General features: G+C 44.0%; 1 protein-coding gene across 7 annotated transcripts in view; it reads left to right on the forward strand.

Annotated features, from left to right (window-relative positions):
* The window catches only part of LOC144537385 (collagen alpha-1(XIV) chain-like), a 223,784-nt gene that overhangs the window by 127,518 nt on the left and 72,827 nt on the right, over window positions 1-23,439 (forward strand). For all 7 annotated transcript variants that reach the window (XM_078281063.1, XM_078281065.1, XM_078281064.1 and 4 more), the window contains 5 exons: window positions 1,371-1,493; window positions 3,126-3,275; window positions 11,833-11,949; window positions 17,499-17,648; window positions 20,106-20,180. In XM_078281063.1, coding sequence (XP_078137189.1) covers window positions 1,371-1,493; window positions 3,126-3,275; window positions 11,833-11,949; window positions 17,499-17,648; window positions 20,106-20,180 — 615 coding nt within the window. The remainder of the gene's footprint in view (window positions 1-1,370; window positions 1,494-3,125; window positions 3,276-11,832; window positions 11,950-17,498; window positions 17,649-20,105; window positions 20,181-23,439) is intronic.

Raw genomic sequence — 23,439 nt, forward strand, 5'->3', positions numbered from 1 at the left:
CCCTATGGTCCCACAGCCCTATGGTCCCACAGCCCTATGTTCCCACAGCCCTATGGTCCCACAGCCCTATGGTCCCACAGCCCTATGGTCCCACAGCCCTATGGTCCCACAGCCCTATGGTCCCACAGCCCAATGTTCCCACAGCCCTATGTTCCCACAGCCCAAAGGTCCCACAGCCCAAAGGTCCCACAGCCCAAAGGTCCAACAGCCCTATGTTCCCACAGCCCTATGTTCCTACAGCCCAAAGGTCCAACAGCCCTGTGTTCCCACAGCCCAAAGGTCCAACAGCCCTATGTTCCCACAGCCCTATGTTCCCACAGCCCAAAGGTCCAACAGCCCTATGTTCCCACAGCCCTATGTTCCCACAGCCCTATGTTCCCACAGCCCAATGTTCCCACAGCCCAATGTTCCCACAGTCCTATGGTCCCACAGCCCTATGTTCCCACAGCCCTATGTTCCCACAGCCCAAAGGTCCCACAGCCCTATGGTCCCACATTTCTAAGATTTTTCTTAAAATTAGGCCCTATGTTCCCACAGCCCTATGTTTCTAGGGTTAGGGGTTAGTTACCAGATTTAGCTAAAAGCTACATTCCATCTGTAGTCCATAGCTACTGGATAATAGGTTGGGTGTAATTGGCTACCAAATTGGGAGAAAGGGGGATAAAATCTGATACAAATTTATGAAAAAGGAAATGTAGTTTTGAAAAAAATCTTAGAAATGAAGGGAACTGTGGGAACATAGGGCCTAATTTTCAGTAGGGGAACATAGGCACGCTCCTGATTTGGATACTGTTGCCTGTGAGTTGTTTTGTGCTCTAAATAAAGATTTTACTTACCGGAGTCGTGCATTTGCAGGTCCATCGTTTCTGTGAGCGTGATAGTTTCTATCTTTTCTACTGAGTACGTGTACTATTAGTGTGTTTGAAAACTTGGATAATTTGGTCCTTAAAAAGTCTAAAGTCCACCTAAACACTACTGCAGGATAACGTTATTCACACACATACGCTGTGACAAACTTTCAGGGTTTTTCCTCCATGGAGAAAGTTTTGGCGCCCCCCAAAAGAGGTTTTAGCCGGCGCCAAAGAAATATGGTTCCTTCTTAGGGAAAAGGTTACCGTCATACTAACCCTAAACCTGCAAACTTCTACTTGTCCTTGCTTTACATAATTTGTGTTGTGGCTTTTGCATTAGTTTGCATTTATTATTATTATTATTATTATTATTATTATATTACATACAATGGCCTTAAGTTGCTGTTGTAGTATTTGCATAAACCTAGAGGATTTTTAGAGACGTAATCCACATTTTGCCAACATGTCAGAAATTAATTTTGATAGAAATATAATATCTATTTATTCTTTGTTCCTCAGTTCCTCTGTCAGCTCCCAGGAACCTGCGGCTATCGGAGGAATGGTACAACCGCTTCAGGATCAGCTGGGATGCTCCACCATCGCCCACCATGGGCTACAGGGTCGTCTACCAGCCCGTATCTGGTAACACGCACACAAGCTGTGACAAGCAATATTATAAACACATTTCAAATATGACAAACTCCAAACAATATAACCACTGTTCGTACTTTTAAGGAAAACTGCCACACTCGCATGATGAAACTATCAGTACGTTTAAAAACATGGATGATTCTGTCCTTAACAAGTCTAAATGTCAGTCTAAAACTACAGGATAATGTAATTCACAAACGCACGCTGTGACAAACTTTCAGGGTTTTTTCCTGCATGGAGAAAGTTTTGGTGCCGTCCAAAAATGTTTAAGCCAGCGCCAAAGGAAAATCCTGGCAAAACGTTCCTTCTTGGGGAAAACAAAGTTACCGTTATGCCGTTTATGCTAATCAAATGAACTGGACTTTGTGGTCCAGTTGTTCCTCTCCCTTTTACGGCATTATATTCCGTTATATTTTATATTTTGAATTGTCACCCGCCAACAGAAGCTTAGAAAATCACAATAGCAATGCTCCAAGGTCCAAACGCGCCTGGCTTTTAAAGGGAATGGGAGATGACCCTCTGATTGGTTGATTGCATGTTACGCCCAAAACACACCACTGAATTAATGAAGACACTAAGGACAACCCTTTAGAACCACGCGCCCGGCGCACGGTCCCTTTTATCCGCCGTCAAACTAGTGGATTTGGACACGCCCTAAACGCACCTGCGCCAGGCGCTTCACGCCTAAGTCCCCTTAAAACACAACCAGACGATAACGTTAATTACACACAACAGTGTATATATTGTCATATTGCGGAGTTTCATATTCATATCAGTCGTGAATGAAAGTGCTAAAAGGAAGGTTGTGGAAAAGGTTCATCCATGAACTTTTTCCACAACCTTCCATGTATTTCCACTGGGGAGTTTAAATCAGGTTGCCCAGAGGATATTTAGTAAATTGCCTGTTGGATTGTTGTGTAATTTGTCCTCTTGAAATCATGAATCTCTGCGACAGACATCGTGGGAAACCTGGACTTTAGTTTTTGAGACATTTTGCTCTGAAGCGTTTGAGGGACACGCCAATAATCAAGGTCACAGCATACACCAGAGCCGTTGAGCTGACTCGTAAGCAGCAACAGTTCATGCTAAATTTTTTGCTAAAAAACTATTTGCCATCTAAAATAGCCGTAATATTAGGAGAATAGCAGAATAAGAGTCTCTCGTCTCCTCGTTCGTCCACTTATATCTGTCTTTTGTTGACACCCGACCTAAAACTTCTTCTTATTCGTTTTATAGCGAGTTGCAACCATAAAATCACCTAAAACGTAATCGCAATTCATTATTTATTCGGAAAATAATGTTTCCAGCGTTTATCGCATGAGCCGTTTACTGATTAAGAGAAAATCAGATGAAGATTGAACGTACAAACTTTGTGTCAATGTTCATGAAATGTACTTATGTACTGTTTTCGGCTTTTTTCATTCAATATTACTTAATTTGCATAAAAACGTGTGGATGGAAACATGGCTACAGACACATATTTTTGTCATATTCTTGTGCTTTTGTACCCCTTTTCACTTTAGTTACTGACCCTCCCTCTCACTGGAATTAAAGCTAACAAAGGTATCTGGACTCATTCCTCTGTGCTCCTCCCTTTCACCTTTGTCTCCCCCCCCCCTGCAGCTCCTGGCTCCGCTTTGGAGACCTTCGTGGGCGAGGACGTGAACACCATGCTGATCGTCAACCTGCTGAGCGGGACGGAGTACAGCGTCAAAGTCATCGCCTCCTACACCACTGGATCCAGCGAGGCCCTGTCAGGGAGGGCCAAGACCTGTGAGTCTGAAGTATAAAAGAAGTCATAAACATACATGGACAGGGGTTTGTTTTCCTGGCTCAGAACGGGCCTTTGAGGGGACACATACAGTATAAAGTGGTGGTGGTCCGGGGCTAAAGGAAGGGAAGTGTTTGAGTTTGTCATGGGGTACTTTCCAAAATATCATCTCTGAATGCAACTCAAACCAGCTATTAGGCTAACTGAAATACAACCATGCCAATCTCTAGGTATGGTGAAGGGGATGTGATGATGTGGGGCTACTTTAGAAAGGTCTGTCTCTGTACGGATCCTTTCCATAATGTTGTCAGACACTTAGAATAATAATCTGAGCCTGACGGCACTTTTAGAGGACGCAAGCTGACGATGCACATTTGTCCTGTAGGGTTGCATTGCAGCCCGGTTCACGGCTGACGGTTACAGCGGTCTACCTCAATACTGGACCGACGTCAAAGACTTTTGTTCACATTAGTCACTTAGATGACTGGACCCTACCTACCTCCAACATTCCAACATTGTAGCCCACACAGGAGTTCTGGTCGCAGTAGCCCGGAGGCCCAGGGAATCTCTAGGTGAAGGGTATGTGATGATGGGGGGGCCAAGGGAACTTTATCAGGATGCATAGTATTCTGGATCCATGAAATAACTGGCCTTTAAAATAATAATCTGCCTGCCTCTATGGGAATGGGTGTACTGACTTATGCCCCCTGTATTTTAAGGAAGAACATTTATTTATTTACGATACATTGTTCATTCACAAAGAAAATTGGTGTCCTTAAAGGTTGGATTTGGATTTTTTTAATTAAGGCATTAAGATCAATTTCCAAAAGATGATTTTGTATTCCTCTTTTCAGTCAACCTTAGCATGGGTGAAATGAAATGATAAAAGCACCACTTTAAATCATTCGTGTGTCTACCAGAAATGTGCTCAGCAGCAAATCGAGAAATCTTTTAGTTAGTCGACTAATGGACCAAGAGGGAGCAGAGTCTCCATTTTGAATCCAATAAGCAGTGAAAACAGTTTTTCTAAGACGCAGTAACATCTAAATATATAAAATGAGTAAATATCACTTTCACTACACTAAATCAACTATACACACACAGGACTTTAACGTCCCTCCATTGGCAGAATTCTGTATCAAGGAAAAACAGGTTTTAAACAGTTTTTGAAAATTACAAGACAGCTTTGTCCCCACCGTAATGAACTCCCTGATCAGACCGACTGACTCTCTCTCTCAGATCATGTCGTCCGTAACTTAATTGTTTGGTTTGGCATTTTCTAAACCTCATCATTGATACACTTTATCGATCTTCCCTGTCTGGAAGCAGCCAGACACGTCAATATCTTGATATCCATCTGACACTTTTAATGGTGACTTCACCTAATTACATCGCAGCCCTGGAATGAACTGTAAATGCAATCGATTAAAGCTTTAGTGCGTAACTTTCTTTTATATTAATGAACGTCCGTTACATTCGAGCCGTTGCCGAATGAGTTTCTACGAAGCTAATTAAGACTATCGGCTCCACACAGCTCTCTCTGTGTTTCCCAGTATGACTATGTTCAGAAGATTGTGGCGTCCGGCGACTTTCCCGCGCAGAAACTCCAGTGAAGATAATTACATCACACATCGTTTTAATCCTCCGTGTCCTCCTTGGCTACTATCAACTCTGTGGAGGAGGGGGTGGGGGTGGTGCGTGGTCACGGAAGGCTTGTATCATGTGGATGCGCCGACAGTGTTGTTGTCAATACTCCTCATGGGGGCGACAGAAACTACGCACTGTAGCTTTAAAGTTCTCTCGCTGGCGATGTGGACACTTTTCCGAAGCTTCTCAAGTCCAGTCATTTTGAGTATGAAAAATATTGTACTTGCAATTATCTGACAGCTTTAGTTACTAGTTACTTTACACATTAAGATTTCTGCACACAGAACCCACGTAGTTTATAAAATCTGATGTTTTATTCTAAAGTAAACTAGCCAACAATGTAACGGCCTACAAGTCCAGCTGACATGATCAGACCATTAAACACACAACTGTTATTATTACTTACAGACTTTTACTTAAGTAACATGTTCAATGCAGGACCTGTACTTGTAACAGAGTATTTTTTACAGCGTGGTATTAGTACTTTTACTGCAGTAAAGGATCTGAATTCTTCTTCCACCGCTGCCTGTATTTTCCTCTCCTACATAATTAACCACTTCACCGCGGGCCGTCCTGTCGGGGAAAATGGCCCTTTTTGAAACTGAAAGGTCTCTCGTTTGATCGTTTGATGTCCTTGAGGCTTGTGACACCGACCCCCCCTGCCCTTTTCATCCATTCTCTCTGGCTAAGAGCTCTCGACGCAAAGTGTCAGCTAATTGCCTGAACATGTCGCTCGAAATGAATCACAGCCACGTCACTTTGCATTTGGAGCCAGAGTTTCCTTCGCCTGCATGACAATTAGGCCCTTCTTGGTTGATTTGAAGGACATCTTTGGAGGAGGTGGGGCAAAGAAATAAAGAGGAGAAAGGAAGGGGACTTGACCTATAGAAGATGGGGAAAGTAAGAAGAAAGATGTGGAGATGGGTGGAGTGGAAGAGAGAGTATAGTGATTGAAAAAGCGTAGTTTTCACTTGGAAGTTGTCTGATGACTCTGCCGACTCTTTCTCAGACTCGACTCCGGCTGGCTTTCAGTTCAAACTGCTGCAAGTTACGACGTTTCACAGAGAAACAAACGGCAAAGTCTGTGTTTTCCAATTAAGCCTCCAATTAGCTAATTAGCTGAGAGGCAAAACAAAAGTCTGGTTTGTGGCAGAGAGAGAGAGAGAGAGAGATATGTACTGTAATGGTTAATGCCAGACAAAGGTACCCATTGTCAGGTATTAGTGGACGAAGGCGAGGCGTGAACGTGCTCAATGGGGTTTTAAGCCCCCAACATCGACTTCAAAGCAGCGCTGCGACCGTCGACTTCAAGGCACTTAATCCTAACCCTAACCCTTGCCTAATCCTAGTGCCTTCCAGGCACCGCTGCCTTGAAGACGATGTTGGGGGCTTAAAACACCAAGCCCCGTGAAGCGTTTGCCCCTCGAAAAAAGAGAGGAGAAAGGAAGGGGACTTCACCTATAGAAGATGGGGAAAGGAAGAAGAAAGATGAAGACATGGGTTGAGTTGAAAAGAGAATATAATGATTAAGAAAGCACTTTTTTTTTTACTTGGAAGTTGTCTCTTTGTTTCGCTGCAACGTTTGCAGAGAAACAAAAGTCTGGTTTGTGGCAGAGAGAGAGCGAGAAATATGTAAAGGGTTAATGCCCGACAAGGTATGAATCGACTACGGCGAAGAAGAAAGATGGAGAGATGGGTGGATTTGAAGAGAGAGTATAATGATACGAGGCCGGTGGGATCCCCCGGAGGATGAATGGAGCGTCTGTCACATTGCTCAGCAGCATGTTAATGAAGCCAGTGGACCAGTAGAGATGAGTGGACCGATGATTCAATGTCACACAGCTGCACAGCGTCCCAGTGGTCCAGGGCTAAAAGGAGACGGGCGCTCCAGGTTTTCCCTCTTAACACCTTTTTCACTCCAATTTTACAGCCAGTGATGGATTTTAGCAATACTGATGCATATCAATGTCTGATTGCAGCTTCTAAAATGTGAATATCTCTCCTCTGTGTGACAGTAGACTGCATATCTTTGAGTTGTGGCGAAAACAAGACAAGACATTTTGGGCTTTTAGGCAACACTGATCCACATTTTTCACAGTTTTCTGACATTTTAGACACCAAACAGCTAGAGGCGCTCCAGCAAAATATCCAAATATGACATCAAGCTGTCTATGATCACATATCAACAGGAGGAAAATGCACAAAAGTACTAAACTGAAGGAAAAAGGCCAGGCAAACCCAGCAGATCCTGTATTATAACATGTTTTGGGATTTTTGCTCTAAATTAATTGAAAGAACTGAAAGGAACAGCACATAATCTGGATCTCGGTTCAAGACAAGGCACACATGACCAGTTGGGGGTGTAAAGCTTTACTGGTCTCACGTTGCAATTACGATACGAATCGATTCATATCACGATGCACCACCTTCTTAACGTTATTATATACTACACGTGGTTTTCATCAACAAATTCAAGCAGTCAGAAACATATAGTGTGATGTCGTGAGAGGTTTTTCTTTGCAGCAGGCAGAGAACGGCCAAAACGTGGGTGCAAGCAAACAGAGGTTTTTATTTTAGAGCAGTCTTTTCCAGAAAATAGTCCAACGCAAAACAGTAAATCCAACAGAAAAGCGGACTGGGAACAAACCAAATACCTTCACAAAGTCCTGGAAACGTAGGTTCTTTTTATAATGTCGGTCTCTCCACAAACTCTTTTCTGCTCTCTGCCTCCACTGCACCCTTTTTTTTCCTCTCCGACCCCGAGGCATTTGCACCTCCGCCGTGCGGTGCATTCTGGGCCCTGTAGTTTGGATGGCGGCCATCTTTTTATGGGGTAGCCACTCCTGTAGAGGAACATAGCGTCCCTCTACCACACGTCCCCTTATACGTCCCCACAATAGATGAACTCCCCTTTTTATCGTATCTGCTCTTGAGTCTGAACACAGCAGACAATATGTTGACAAAAGGCAAACACTTTAAAGAGCCCATATTACGCTCATTTTCAGGTTCATAATTGTAATTTGAGGTTGTATCAGAATAGGTTTACATGGTTTAATTTTCAAAAAACACCATATTTTTGTTGTACTGCACATTGCTGCAGCTCCTCTTTTCACCCTGTGTTCAGGTCTCTGTTTTAGCTACAGAGTGAGACCTCTCACTGCTGGAACATCTTTGTTGGCAGTCGCACATGCTCAGTAGCTAGGTAAGGACTACATGCTCAGTAGCTAGGTAAGGACTACATGCTCAGTAGCTAGGTAAGGACTACAGCTCAGTAGCTAGGTAGGACTACATGCTCAGTATAGGTAAGGACTACATGCTCAGTAGCTAGGTAAGGACTACATGCTCAGTGCTAGGTAAGGACTACACGCTCAGTAGCTAGGTAAGGACTACATGCTCAGTAGCTAGGTAAGGACTACATGCTCAGTAGCTAGGTAAGGACTACATGAGCTAGCTAGCTGTTTCTCCAACTTCAGTAGTGCAAGGCAGGACTAGCTGGGAGACTTCTTCTAAACGAGGGCACACTTCCAACTTTGCGTGGAATACCTGCAGAACAGGGACATGGAAGTAGTTCTTTTGTAGATTAGGGTGAATTTGTGTGTGTTGTAGCAGTGCTTTGCCATTGAGAACAAGCTAGCATGCTAACGGTTAGGCCCCTCGTCTCGGCTAGTGACGTAGAAAGCCTTCCAGATTTTGACCAGCTCACCCGGAGACTGAAGGCAGGTTACATTCAGAAACCGTATCTCACTCAGAACAGCATGGATGGTTTTTTTCAAAGTGTGTATGCGTGTGGAAGCACCAGAGACACAAAATAACTCCCCAAATCCCAGAAAAAGGGATTTTTTTCATAATATGGGCACAAAAAAAAACCAGTGACTTGAAAATCCACAAGCGTCATCAGTTGGCAATAATCAGGGCTTTAAATTGACACCTGCCATGCCGCAAATGCAGGTAAAAATACATTTTAGCGGGTAAGATTGTAATGTTACGAGCCAATTTGGCCAGTGATGAATGAAGCAAATAACTCTGCATCTGTTTCAATCGGCCATCTGCAGAAATGTTGCCATATTGGTCTGTTTTCCTCCAATAAAATGTCAGCGGTTGTGTGTGTGTATTTCGCTTGTAAAACGTAATCTTTATCTGGCAGCACCGCTTGTAGTACTAAGCCTACATTTCCCATGAACACTTTGTGTCGTGGCGTGTCGTACAACCGTCTGCTACGCGCCTAGCGTGCACGGAACCAATTAGGAGCTACGCCGAAACGGAGAAGACGAATGGAACGGCGCCAAGCAAACCAGAGGAGCTGAAATGAAGTAGTAACATTAGTTAGGATAAAAACAAACAAACGTGGCTAGAGGAGAATCTGATGGGCTGGCAACTTTATACACTTTATCACGATGCATCGATGCAATGATTCATTTTAACACCCCTAGTTTTCACTTCACTTTGGCTTCAAATTGTGTACAGTTTTAACAGCCAGTGATGGACGGACGTTTGCATTTTTTTAGAAACACTGATGCGTGTGTTTGCTGTGATTAAGAAGAAACAGTTTGAGTCCAGATTGTGAAAGAAGTCATCAAGACTTGAACAATAAGCAGAAAGAGCTGCTGATATTGTAACTTTCTAACTATCGTTTCTCTGCCTTTGTCCTCAACTAAAGAAACTCTTAGTCATATGATTTGATGGATGGGTGGATGGATGGATGGGTGGATGGATGGATGGGTGGATGCATCGGTGGGTGGATGGATGGATGGGTGGATGGATGGATGGGTGGATGGATGGGTGGATGCATCGGTGGATGGGTGGATGCATCGGTGGATGGGTGGATGGATAGGTGGATGGGTGGATGGGTGGATGGATGGATGGGTGGATGCATCAGTGGGTGGATGGGTGGATGGATGGATGGGTGGGTGGGTGGATGGATGGATGGATGGTCCATCGATCTCCAGCGGGGAAATTTAAGGTGTCTTCGCAGCCAGGTACCTTAAAACAGTCACAATACTATTATTACAGTACAACGCAATACAACACAAATGCACTTTAAGAGGAGGGATACAAATACAGCGGGAATGCATTGCACAGTAAAGAGCTTTAACATTGTGATAAATAGATGAGGTGCAGAGAGGACATAAGGCAAATATATAGATATGATTGCAAATAAATAGCAATAGTATGTGAGTAAGTGGTAATTACAAAACTGAGTTTCTACACAAAGAATCATGCAAAGGCACTACTTTAAATCTTGTGTTTACCAGAGATGTGCTCGGCTAGCCTAGAAATGTAGACGCACCCTAGTGGCAGCAAATGTAATTTACAGCCAGGGTCGTCTAGCAACTCTCCGTTGGCTTGCGAGTTGGAAAAACCAAACTCTGGTCAGGCCAATCACATCGTGTATAGAGTCGGTGGGCGGGGCTTAACATAATGACGGCAGAGTTGCGACGGTTCCGCGTGAATTCCCTGCTACTTGAAAACAAAGGAGATGGCTGCTGCTGCTGGAGAACAGCGGTCTTTGGAATCGGCTTTGGCCACGACTCTGGAAGACTTGGAGTTCAGCTTTTCTTTGAGAAAAGAACAAAGAACGGCCCTGAAGTCCTTCTTAACAAAAGGAAGACGTGTTCGGAGTTTTGCCGACAGGATACGGCGAAAGTTTGATCTATCAACTAGCGTTGCTCTGGTTGGTTGTAGAGCTATCCTATTGCGTGCAGAGGGAATTTGAAAGACAACCGTTTAGCCCGCCCATCGGATTGAGCCCAGCCAATGGGGAGTTCCCAGACCCAACATCTGGATGTGGGTCTGGCTTGGCAGGCTAGTGCTCGGACGTTTCTTGGAAATAAGTTATTCAGAATGAAAATCATAAAAAGAAAATGACTAACAAATTGGAAATTAGAAAAAAAAAGGCCATTTAGTCGACTAACCGACTAAAAGGGGACTGTCTGATAGTGATTGTCTCCCACTATCTGCACTGCGCTGTTCAGATGCTGGGTGACCAATCCCTTTGTGTCCTCTAATTAAATCTCATGCTGAGATGTTTTCCATAAAGGGATACATTATACATTGTACAGAGTCCGAAATAATGCAGATTAGATTTTTGCCTCGGTTTTGTCAAAGGGAATGTAAAATATCCAGTGATGTGCGCGGCCATCTCCAGCTCACAGAAACATGCATCCTGGCGTCTTTCAGAACAAGTGAGGCTTTCAAAAGTCAGACGATGAAAGTGCATACATACCATTTGCATAAATCAAGTGTGTGTGTGTGGATTTGTTTGTGAGCGTGTACATACAGTAAGCTACACTTCGGGAGCGAAGACAGTGAAGTTATATATCTTTCTTTGTGAATAACTCCATTAAAAAAAAAAATGCACGTCGGCGTCCTTGAAGCCAACTGGCCATACTTTTTTAAAATTGGTCATCTGTAAACACGACAGCGTGTGGTTACTTAGATGTGCACACAGAAAAGTTATAAACATTTTTAATTATTATTACAAGCATCCTAGAAGCCTAGAGTTTGCGTTTACATCCCAACGCTATTTCTGTCAGCGTTTCAGAGTCATAATGTCCAAACGTGGGCAGAGGCGGCGCCTGCGATCCATTTATAACTACGTGTTCGGGTAGTTAGCTGACAGGGCGGAAATAATATGGGATGTGTTAGTAGCATGGGTTATTATCCGGTTTGATATAGATAGACGGAAACAAAGAAGATCGATGGAAAATAAAAGAAATGTGTGTGCGTATCCATGTATGTATGCATGTGAGCGTAGGTAGGTAGATGTACGATACATGTATGTGTATGTAAACGGACATAACTGACATAAAAAAACAGACATAACTACTGGAAAAATGGAAAACCACTTAATAAATGTCTCTCTCTCTCTCTCTCTCTCTCTCTCTCTCTCTCCCCCCCCCCCCCCCGCTGCAGTGTATCTGGGGGTGACTAACCTGAGTGTGTACCAGGTGAGGATGAACAGTTTCTGCGCCCAGTGGCAGCCTCACCGACACGCCAGCGCCTACCGAGTGACCATCGAGTCTCTGCTCAGTGAGTAAACACACACACACACACACAGCGGCGTGGTCTGTTCTTTTTAAATTCCCTTTTTATTGAGCTCTAACAAGGTCCAAACAAACATAACGAGCAAAAAAATGTAATCGCGGTTTCCGCGGGGTCATATAAAGTGTTGTGATCATTTTAAACGGGTCTGAAATGTCCATGTAATGCTCCCGGTATAATTCACACACACCACAAATAAGAACAACATGCAACAAGTGAGAAACATACCGCTGCTGTGAAAGGGTCTCCAGCAAATGATCATCACCCAGTTCTGAATTCATTTACTTTGCAAGTAATTTGTGACTCTGCTTTTCATTTTGTACATTTTTTTTCGTCCAATTTGACCCATTTTCAAAAGTTTCTACATCAGACATTTGAGTTTCTTTCAACCAAACTGCCCCCAAAATATCATGCATGATTCCATAACGCGCTCTTCACAAGTGAAATTAAGGATCAGATCTCTACTTTCATTGAATTCTGGGTGGTTTATTCAGTTCTATAGCATCACCCTGAGCAAACTTTGACATAATGTATCTGTGATTATCCATTACCTTCAATCCTCTGATCTTAACTTTTAGTCAAAATCATTCATAATTTCCGATTTTTTCTAACACCCCAAAATGGATAATTGCATATAAATGAGGTTTATTGACCAGGAATTCCAAAAATAAGTGTAGAACTAGTGTAAATAAGTTGGTTCTAGTGGTGAATATACTGGTGGTAATGGAAACATTGAAGTAAGCACCAAAAGCAAGAAAAAGCAAGAAAAAAACGTGGAGAAAAAGGAGAAAAATGTTAAAACAGTGTCTAAAAAAAGTGTTAATTTTGACCCGGGAGGATAACACAAGGGTTAAGAAAGTGGGATCCATAATACTGTAAACGCAGCTGTGATTCTCACCCCCCTCCCATTTTCCCATCAAACTCCCACGCTGCATCTCTGCGCTGGTAGGAGTACACTCATACATGCCTTCATCAGTGGGAGCATGAATATGCAGCGCAGAGAGACTGTCCGCCTCTTAGACGACAAAGGTATTGTTGTATCCCACCAGAGGCGCGCTGACAGCCTCAAGGGTTTCGCCGTGCAGTCCTACAACGAGCCGCTCTGTAGACAAAGGAAAGGCTTACGGATCGCAACCCGGCTGACATTTACATTCGCTGCGTGAGGTAATACAAGAAAAAGGACAAAGGTCGGTGTTGTAGCTGCCAGACACGTTCTTGTTGCAGAAATGACAGTAATTATACAACAAGTAGATCCGAACAGACAATCTGATCGGTCAAGTAGACATTTAGAACATGCTCAAATCAGCCTGACAGCACAGAGAACTTTCACTGGATACGTTTGGATCAGCTGTGCCGGTGACTCGGCGCTCTCTTGAAAATAGCCGCTAAGTGTGATTATCGCGGACGTACGGTCGATGGAAACATTTACTTTTTTCGAAGTCCCACGATCTCTACAAAGCTAACGTTAGCTTAAGTTAGCTGCTGACTAACATTTTACAAGATAGGAAATCGTCTCTGTTGTTTGAAGTTCGCGGACGTCTAGTATCTAAATCTATCCACGGAGAAAAAAAAAATCAACAGATATCTTAGTTATTACAGGATAGAGCTAGCAAAGCAGTTTGGTGTTTACATTTGCGGTAATTATTCAGTTTGGAAAGTCCCACGATCTCTACAAAGCTAACGTTAGCTTAGCTTGACTGGCTGACTAAACAGGGAAGGACTAGAAATCGTCTCTGTTGCTTTTTATTTTATTTTGAGAGCGAATTGCCGCCCAATATGAATACAGTTTGATTATAACTTTTATTTTTGAGTCTCAAAATGGGCAAATTCTGTTTTGAGTGTCATATAATTACAGTTTGAAAACAGTTTGTCTTTTTGGTTTGGCGGGCCAAAAGTTATTGTGATCCTTAATTGCATAATTGTCGTGGAGGGGCAGGGTTCGGCCCGGAGGCCTTGAGCTTTAAACCAATCCCAATCATCTTGGGCGGCGCTGAGCTCCAGACGCAGCGACGGAGGCTCTGCTGAACAGTCTCAGGAAGGAACCTGTTTTGGTGGAACATTTGCACCCCGCAAAAGAAAACGCCACATATAATATTACATGAAGTTAACTGTTGACACAATACAGTAACGTGAGCTATTGAAATTAGCTGATACATGGTTAAACCTCATGTATCAGCGTATACTTACCAGTGTATCTCCGTGTGTACTTCAGCGTATAGCTCGCTAGCTCGGAGTCTGTTGTTGTTCCCCTTAGAGAACGTGCTTAGACAACGGCAGCGATTATACCTGGAAATGAACTGTTGTTGATTCACAGTAGGCAGGCCAGCGCCTTGCCATCGGTGTATGAATGTATGCACGAGAGGCAAATGGTAAAGCACTTTGTCCTGTAAAGTAGAAAGGTGCAATATAAATGCAGTCCATTTACCATTAAACTTCATATATTGGATCTTGAAGGGAAAATCGCAGAGCTACGACCCTGTCTTCAAAATTCCCCCCAGAGGCTTTATTAAAGGTCCTATGACATGCTGCTTTTTGGATGCTTTTATATAGACCTTAGTGGTCCCCTAATACTGTATCTAATGTCTCTTTGACCAACTGCCACTTTGCTTGTTTTCAAGCCATGACGTCTCTCTCTCTTTCTCATGGTCGGGCCAAATTCTCTGGGTGGGCAAAGCAAAGAAAGGGGAGGTAACCTTTCCCCTTATGACGTCATAAAGGGAAGATTCCTGATTGGCCCATCTGAGCTTTCATTTCCTCAAAGGCAGAGCAGGATACCCAGGGCTCGGTTTACACCTATCACCATTTCTAGCCACTGGGGGACCATAGGCAGGCTGGGGGAGCTCATACCAATGTTAAAAAACCTCATAAAGGGAACTCTTCATGCCATGGGACCTTTAAACTCTTCATGAGACGTATATTTGTTAAATGTACTTGTATGTATTCAGCTCCTTCCTTTAGCTGTCAATAATGACTCTGCACCAAAAGTCACCTCCATAAAAAAACAAAGCCCTGCAATTACTGAAGTCATTTTCTGATTCCCGCCGCCAGCGGGCTCAGCGCCGACAAAAATAATTGTCTATTTTCTCATTTGTTTGAAACCGATAACACACTCCGACACGCCAACCAAAATAACATCAAACAACAGATGGCGCGCCCCCCCACTCCCCATCTGATAGCACACGTCCACCTTTCTGTCATCACCTCAAAAGGTAAGATTGACTTTTAATGTGCCCGCCGTCCGCCAAATGGAAGGTAGTAATGGCTGTTATCCATCAGCTGCAGGCCTCCAGCAACAACATGGCCGTCATTGACAGCACATAAAAAGGCAGCGCGGCGCCCCTGCGTCTCTTCGAGGAGCTCCCAGGTGTCGCTTCTCTCCACACATAATACGGCTAAATGAGGATTTATGTTTGCACAGCTGGTGAATAATTACCAGAGAGCATGCTGCAGGAGAAGGAGATGAAATGATGTGTAAAGAGGGAGGTGAGAGAGATCAATAAAGAATGGAGAGTGAATTGTTGGCAGCGCTGGAAGAAGTATTCAGATCCTTTATTACTGCAGTAACAGCACTAATACCACACTGTACAAATACTCTGTTACAAGTACAAGTCCTGCAATGAGAATGTGACTTTCTTTATTTCTGTCTCTCCCCTTCTTTCTGTCTTTCTTTCTTTATTCCTTTCTTTCTTTCTCTATCTTTCTTTTCTTTCTTTCTGTCTCTTTCTGTCTTTCTTTCTCTCTCTCTCTCCTTTCTTTCTTTCTGTCTCTTTCCTTCCTTCTTTCTTTCTGTCTCTCTCTTTCTTTCTGTTTCTTTCCTTTGTTTCTTTCTGTCTCTCTTCTTTCTTTCCGTTTCTCTCTGTATCTTTCCTTTCTTTCTGTCTCTTTCCTTCTGTCTCTCTCCTTTCTTTCTGTCTCTTTCCTTCTGTGTCTCTCCTTTCTTTCTGTCTCTTTCCTTCTGTGTCTCTCCTTTCTTTCTGTCTCTTTCCTTTCCTTCCTTTCTTTCTGTCTGTCTTTCTGTCTGTCTTTTCTTTCTTTCTGTCTCTGTCCTTTCTTTCTTTCTGTCTCTGTCCTTTCTTTCTTTCTGTCTCTTTCCTTTCCTTCTTTCTTTCTGTCTCTTTCCTTCTTTCTTTCTGTCTCTTTCTTTCTTTCTGTCTCTGTCCTTTCTTTCTTTCTGCCTCTTTCTTTCTTTGTCTCTTTCCTTCTTTCTTTCTGTCTTTCTGTCTCTTTCTTTCTATCTCTCTCTCTTTCTTGATTTCCTTTCTTTCTTTGTCTCTTTCCTTCTTTCTTTCTGTATCTTTCTTTCTGTCTTTCTGCCTCTTTCTTTCTTGATTTCCTTTCTTTCTTTGTCTCTTTCCTTTCTTTCTGTTTCCTTTCTTTCTTTCTGCCTCTTTCTTTCTTGATTTCCTTTCTTTCTTTCTGTCTTTCTGTCTCTTTCTTTCTATCTCTCTCTCTCTCTTTCTTGATTTCCTTTCTTTCTTTATTTGTCTTTCCTTCTTTCTTTCTGTAGCTTTCCTTTTTTTCTTTCTGTCTCTTTCCTTTCTTTCTTTCTGTATCTTTTCTTTCCTTCTGTTTCTTTCCTTTCTTTCTTTCTGTATCTTTCCTTTCTTTCTGTCTCTTTCATTTCTTTCTTTCTGTCTCTTTCCTTTCTTTCTTTCTGTATCTTTCCTTTTTTTCTTTCTGTTTCTTTCCTTTCTTTCTTTCTGTATTTTTCCTTTCTGTTGGGGGTGTTGTAACGCCTATGGTTTCCTGAGTGAAAGTATTTTACTTTTCGCCACAAAGTGGCACTGTGTTTTATGTTGACCCCACGTTTTGCTACTTCATTTTAAGATCATTATCCGTTGGATATTGAAGTTCATAAATAATTGCTTTGGCACAGCCGGCCGAGTGGCTCTATGTCCACGGTGGTGTTGGAAGGGGGATTTAATCCTTGCATGTTTTGTTTTGTTGCGTGTGATCAAAAAACATTTATTTGGATGTTGTTTTACGTTGTCAGCTCGGATAATTGAGTTCAGCTCTTGGACTCATTAAACCGTTCCTCCTTTCCTCCGTGATGAAGTTGTACAAATGAACACATTGTGTTTTGTCCAAAACGTCATTCGGAGACGTGTACTTGGCAGGTTGCCGGTAGACGCTGACCGCCAACACACACATGCCGATTATTTCAGTAATTGGATTTGGTTCGTCACTCATTCCTGACCGTGATGAGTTCAGTTTTGTTCAGCTTTATCTGGGGTGGGAAAACCAACCCGAGCTGCTGACAAAGAAGTCGTTGGAGACATTTGAAACATCCGAGTCTGGATGAGGGGAAAAAAAGGGGGAACAAAGCCGAATGACATTTTCTTTCAACACAATTACGTGTGCGACATGTCGCAGCCTTTCACGATACGTTTATTGCGCCAGTTGATATCGTGGTGACAATATATTGTGGAGTCCAAATAAAACATTTCCCCCCGCGGGACAAATACAGGATGAGAGGAAAGCTGTCGGCCTTTTCTCCAGAACGATAACGAGGGGATCTCTTGTCTTTTTCCCTGCAGACGGTCAGAAGCAGGAGACGAAGCTGAGCGGAGGAGCAAACAGACACTGTTTCAACAACCTGAAGGCCAACACGCAGTACAAGATGAGCGTGTACGCTCAGCTGCAGGACGGGAGCGAAGGGCCGGCCGTCACCGTCATGGAGAAGACACGTGAGTGCACCGAACGCCGACAGAAGTGCACAAGTGTTTGAGGCAATGGCTTAGGTTGTATTTTTTTTCGTTATTTGGGGGAACACATGGTGGGGGGGGGGGTTGAGCGTCAAACACCTTCCTGCATTCTGGTGAATGTTTATGCACCAATCTGTGCCTTTTCCCCCAGATATTTGGCTTTTTCAGAGCTAATCATAAAAGACTAACATTTCAGAGACGCCGACAAACATTTTTTACACACAGACACACACACACACACACACACACACACACACGCGCGCTACGGTTGTCTCATGTGAGGCTGTAATACACAAACACACTCATACATACACCACTGATGCATCAAGTACTATACCTCCTCCATTCAAATACGCCCATAGATCATAGTGTCAAAATAACAATATAGCAGAAACACACACACACACACACACACACACACACACACACTGCTTTCAGCTGTCATCGTGTATGAAAAAAGCCCACTACAGGCTGAGAGGACGATTGCGTTGCTTTCAAAATAAAACATCTTTTATCCCCATCGGAGCGATGCAAGCCAAGTCCTCTTCCCTTCTTTCAGAAGGAAGGAGGGAGGAGGAGTAGGAGTGAGGAAGAGAAGGAGGGAGGGAGCTAGGGACGGAGAGAGGGAGCTAGGGAGGGAGGGAGCTAGGGAGGAAGAGAAGGAGGGAGGGAGGGAGGGAGGGAGCGAGGGAGGAAGATAAGGAGGGAGGGAGGAAGGGAGGGAGGGAGCTAGGGAGGAAGAGAAGGAGGGAGGGAGCGAGGGAGGAAGAGAAGGAGGGATGGAAAGAGCTAGGGAGGGAGGGAGCTAGGGAGGAAGAGAAGGAGGGAGGGAGGGAAAGAGCTAGGGAGGGAGAGAAGGACTAAGGGAGAGAGCTAGGGAGGGAGAGACAGGAGAAAGAGCTTTGGAGGGAGAGAAGGAGGACGCTAGGAAGGGAAGGAGAGAGCTTTGGAGGGAGGGAGGGAGAGAAGGACTAAGGGAGAGAGCTACGCAGGGATAGACAGAGGGAGAGAGCTAGGGAGGGAGGATGAGACGCAGGGAGGGAGAGAGCTTTGGAGGGAGGGAGAGAAGGAGGGAGGGAGAGAGCTAGCGAGGGAGCTAGGGAGGGAGGGAGAGATGGAGCTAGGGAGGGAGGGAGAGATGGAGCTAGGGAGGGAGGGAGAGAGCTTTGGAGGGAGGAGTGCATTGTAGTTGTTTGAGCTCTCCTCCTCTTAGCTGTGATAACATCTGACCCGCCAGCTCCACTGTAAAGATGAAGACTTTACAAGTTGAACCCTACAACTATCTGAGTGGGTGAATGTCAGCGAGCCTGAAGTGCCCGTTGCTGTCAGGCCGGTGTGAGCGAGGCAGCAAGGACGTAGGACGCAAACGCAGACAGACCGAGCAGACGGAAACAGTTCAGGGATTCATTGACAGAGTAATGAAGTTTACATCAGGCAGCCGTACGAACTCAGGCGCGGGTAGAAATGAAAAAACAAAAGTCATTCACTTCACCCGTAGATACTCCAAACTTGATTCCAGCGTCGGAGCGAATGAGCATCGCATCTGCAACAGTGTAGTTTGTAATGGTGCATGGTGTTGTACTTGAAGGTGTTAATTGATATGTAAAGGCTGCACAGGCAATTACAATGAAAGTTTTGACAAAAAGAAAGGCCTAAAGAAAGAGCAGGTATTTGTAAGCTAGGAGCTGCTCCCGTCCGTACTCTCCGTAACTCTCCGTGGCCTCCACCACGATTTATTGCTTTGTTTTGATGCAAATGAAAGCCGGAGCCTTTTTTTCTCCAAATGACTCTCCCAACCGCTGCAGGCAGCCGATACCGAGCGCTCCCTACCTGTGATCACAAGTAATCCGCAGCCTAAACAGCCCTGAATGAATGAACCCTGTGTGTGTGTGTGTGTGTGTGTGTGTGTGTGTGTGTGTCTGGGTGTGTGCAATCTAGTTTCCCCCGCCCCCCCACACAGAATAAAGGTAACGGGTTGAAAGCAGAGACAGTTGGAGTTTGATTTAGACGACTATGTGCGTGCGGGGGAACTAGATCACACGCTTGTGTGTGTGCGCCCGTGTGTGTGTGTGTGTGTGTGTGTGCATGTGTGTGAGTGCGTTTGTGATTGTGTGTGCGCGCGTGTGTGTTTGATCTAGTTCCCCCGCTTCCCCCCTACAGAATAAAATATCGGGTTGAAAGCAGAGACGGTCTCCTGTGATCAATCTAAATTACACCGGAGCTGAAATCACAGAGCTGAATGTCGTTCTTTTACACCTTCTGTATGTTAAATGTAACGTGCGGCTCTTCTCTCTTCACTTGGTTGTGAAGGTTGTTTTTTTTTCCAGAGGGGAAGATTGATTCTAAGGGTGGTGACTGTTCTACGATGAATGAGGTCCTGATTGCAGGTTTTCATGTCTCCGTGTCTTCGTGTGTGTCTTGTTTATTCTCTCTGTGCAGTACCCATCCCGACCCCGGCACCGACCACGCCCCCCACCACCACGCCGCTACCCACGATCCCCCCTGCCAAGGAAGGTGAGAGCTGACTTCATAATATAGTATTGATTGTCTCCAAGTCAAATTCCTGATCTACTCAGGAGGCGTGACGCTTGTCAGTTTCATCACGTTCATATCCGTCTGCAGTGTGACGTCACTCCGTTTCAGAAACGGAAACGGTCATAGCCGAGTACCGTCCTGAAAGGGTAACTTTCCCAAGTTTTCGTGTCTAAGTGACTCATGGGAACAACGAAAAAGTACTGTTTATTTGGTTATTTATTTACACTTTATCCCTCCTATCCCCAAAACCCACCAGCTGGTTTGAAAAAGCATGTTTTGTTTGAAATATCGCCAAATTAAAACCACTTACCCTTAGAAAGAAAGCTGTAAAAAACCAAAATGTTGAGTCGGATTCTCAAAATTCCGACCATCGCTGAAGGCATCTCCGTAAACTGCGCCGACGTTATGTAAAAAAAAGCTCCACATTTAAGCCGACAAAAACATTAAGTGGAAAAAAAAAAAAAAAAAAAAACCTTGCGTTGAACATGCCCTTCTTCAAAAATTTGCAAAAAAAAATGGTCCTAAAGGGTTGTACTTAGTGTCTTCATTAATCAGAGGTGTGTTTTGGGCGTAACATGCAATCAACCAATCAGAGATCATCTCCCATTCCCTTTAAAAGCCAGGCGTGTTTGGACCTTGGAGCATTGCTGTTATGATGGAGGATTTGCACCGTAATATTGTTATTTGTAATCTTCTGCATGTGTGTGTGTGCTGCTGTGCGTCCCTGTGTGTGTAACAAGCATAGTGTGCACGTGCTGTGCACGAGCCTAGGAGCATTTTACTAATGCTCTGTTAAAATAACAATGAAATGCTGCGTTATTGACTTTAGACCAGGTTTTTGTTGGTCAATGGTGCCATCACTTCCCGCTGCCTCAAGATAGCAATACTCCCAGAATGCACCTGAACACACCTCCCTGTAAGACCAGCACGCCCAGAATGCACCTGAACACACCTCCCTGTAAGACCAGCACGCCCAGAATGCACCTGAACACACCTCCCTGTAAGACCAGCACGCCCAGAATGCACCTGAACACACCTCCCTGTAAGACCAGCACGCCCAGAATGCACCTGAACACACCTCCCTGTAAGACCAGCACGCCCAGAATGCACCTGAACACACCTCCCTGTAAGACCAGCACGCCTATGGGCATAAATCAGAAACCATGATCAGGGGCGGCCTCTAGCTCACCCAGTAAGAGCGTGTGTCCCATGTAGGCTGAGGCCTTTGCAGCTGCCCGGGTTCGAGTCCGACCCGCGGCACTTTGCTGTGTATCATCCCCCATCTCTCTCCCACCTTTCCTGTCTACCCACTGTCTCTCTGAAATAAAGGGAAAAGCCCCCAAAAATAATCTTAAAAAAAAAAAAGAAATCATGATTGTTGAAATACCTTCATTGATGCATTAATTAATGCATTGTCCCTGCATTAAGTCATGCATGAGATACTATTAATCCCTGTACATTACTGCTAGTTCATGAAGTACTACATGAATTAATTCCAGCTTTACCATGAAGTTATGATAATTCATGTACCATTATTATAAAGTGTTACCGTTTTGTTTAAATGGAGTCTGGTGGGTTTGACGATTTCGGGTGACACTTAGAATAATAAAATAAAGCCAGCTTTTGTTCCAACAAAGCTTTTTCAACACGCCCACATGACAGTAGAGAATCCTAAAATACTGTATTAAATAACCAGACAAATTCTACACACGGTAGCTCTGAAAATGAACGGAGGACGCATAACGCTCGGAAGAATCAGTTGGGCTGCAACTTTAGTTTAGTTCTCAATCTTGTAATGATTACTGTCATCTTGACAAGTCCAACCTTAGTGTCTTATAATGCAGATTTCATCTCTTGTTTCTGGTATAACAGAGATACAGGAAACGGAGACCTTTTTTCAGGTGACACAACAGTAACAGTTTTAGAAAATACAGCCACAAACAACAGAGAAGTTTCCTTCCCGGATGTTACTAAAGTGACTGTTTTCACTCTGACACAAACTTTTTAGAAAGTTTAGACACATTTCATGTTATATAAATCACAAAGTGGCATGTTACTTGTTGAAGTGAAGAGTTTGAGGTGTGTGTGTGTGTGTGTGTGTGTGTGTGTGTGTGTGTGTGTGTGTGTGTGTGGACGGACGACGTTTAAGTCTGTCTTAACACTGACACTTTGCACACAGAGTAAATAAGCTTGTGTGTTCTCCACACACACACGCACACATACACACTTAATTATGGTGTATAAAAACAGATATCTGTATATGTGTGAAGAGCGGTGGGGATAATTTCCAGTTCAAATGATCACACACACTTAGATTACATATAATTACAGAGATAAATCTTCAACAGACCGGTCATTTCAGATGTGTAAAGTGAGTGTTGGATCTGTGACAGCATCTCCGCAAACATGTGATTCACGTTCTTCACATATCTGTCGCCACACAGTCAACATTTTTTTTTTATAAAACACCGTGGAGCTGTTACAGTGCGGTGTGTCTGTGAGGAACACATCATACAGTGTTTGTGGAAGACTCAAGACGCCGGCACCTGAGAGGCGGCCAAACCACTCCGCGCCGACCGTTCCATTGATTTCCTACGAGGGGAGGGCGGTGGCGCCCAACTATGCCAACTAACCAAATTTTCCAAACAAATCGATTGTTTGAAATGATTCCAAGTTGGAACCTGTCTTCCGATGCCTCCATCCTAGCGCCCGGTGGAATGTAGGGGTGAGAGTCCCTTACAGGAAACATCACTGCCTCTATAGCTGCCACAAGCAAGTTTTAAAACACCAAACACAAGCGCTGGACTGCCCGGGAGTTTCAGCAGCATCAAAACCTTTGGTTTGCATTAGTGCGCATTATGCAGCTGGGACACAGTAGCCGTGTTCGAAACCATTCATTTCACTCACTATTCCCTTTTGTAGTGTTTATTAAACAGTGAACTATGTAAGGCACGACCAATCCAGATTTCGGACACGACACATGACATTGCTTCAGTAGATTCTCCGGTTAGTTGTGTGACGGAGGAATCATGTAAACAAACCGAAACAAAAATACTTTGGTTACACTTTACTTGAAGGTTTCTACATAAGAGTGACATGACGCTGTCATGAACGTGTCATAAGCATTATAAACAAGTCGTAAACGTTTATGACGCAACGCTTGTTTTAGTAAGTGTCATTCGGATTTTGTCATGAGAAGTTATGGTTAGCGTTAGGGTCAGGGTTCATGTGTCATGAC

This window comes from Sander vitreus, chromosome 22 (genome assembly GCF_031162955.1).
Source record: "Sander vitreus isolate 19-12246 chromosome 22, sanVit1, whole genome shotgun sequence".
In the NCBI taxonomy this organism is placed as follows: domain Eukaryota; kingdom Metazoa; phylum Chordata; class Actinopteri; order Perciformes; family Percidae; genus Sander; species Sander vitreus.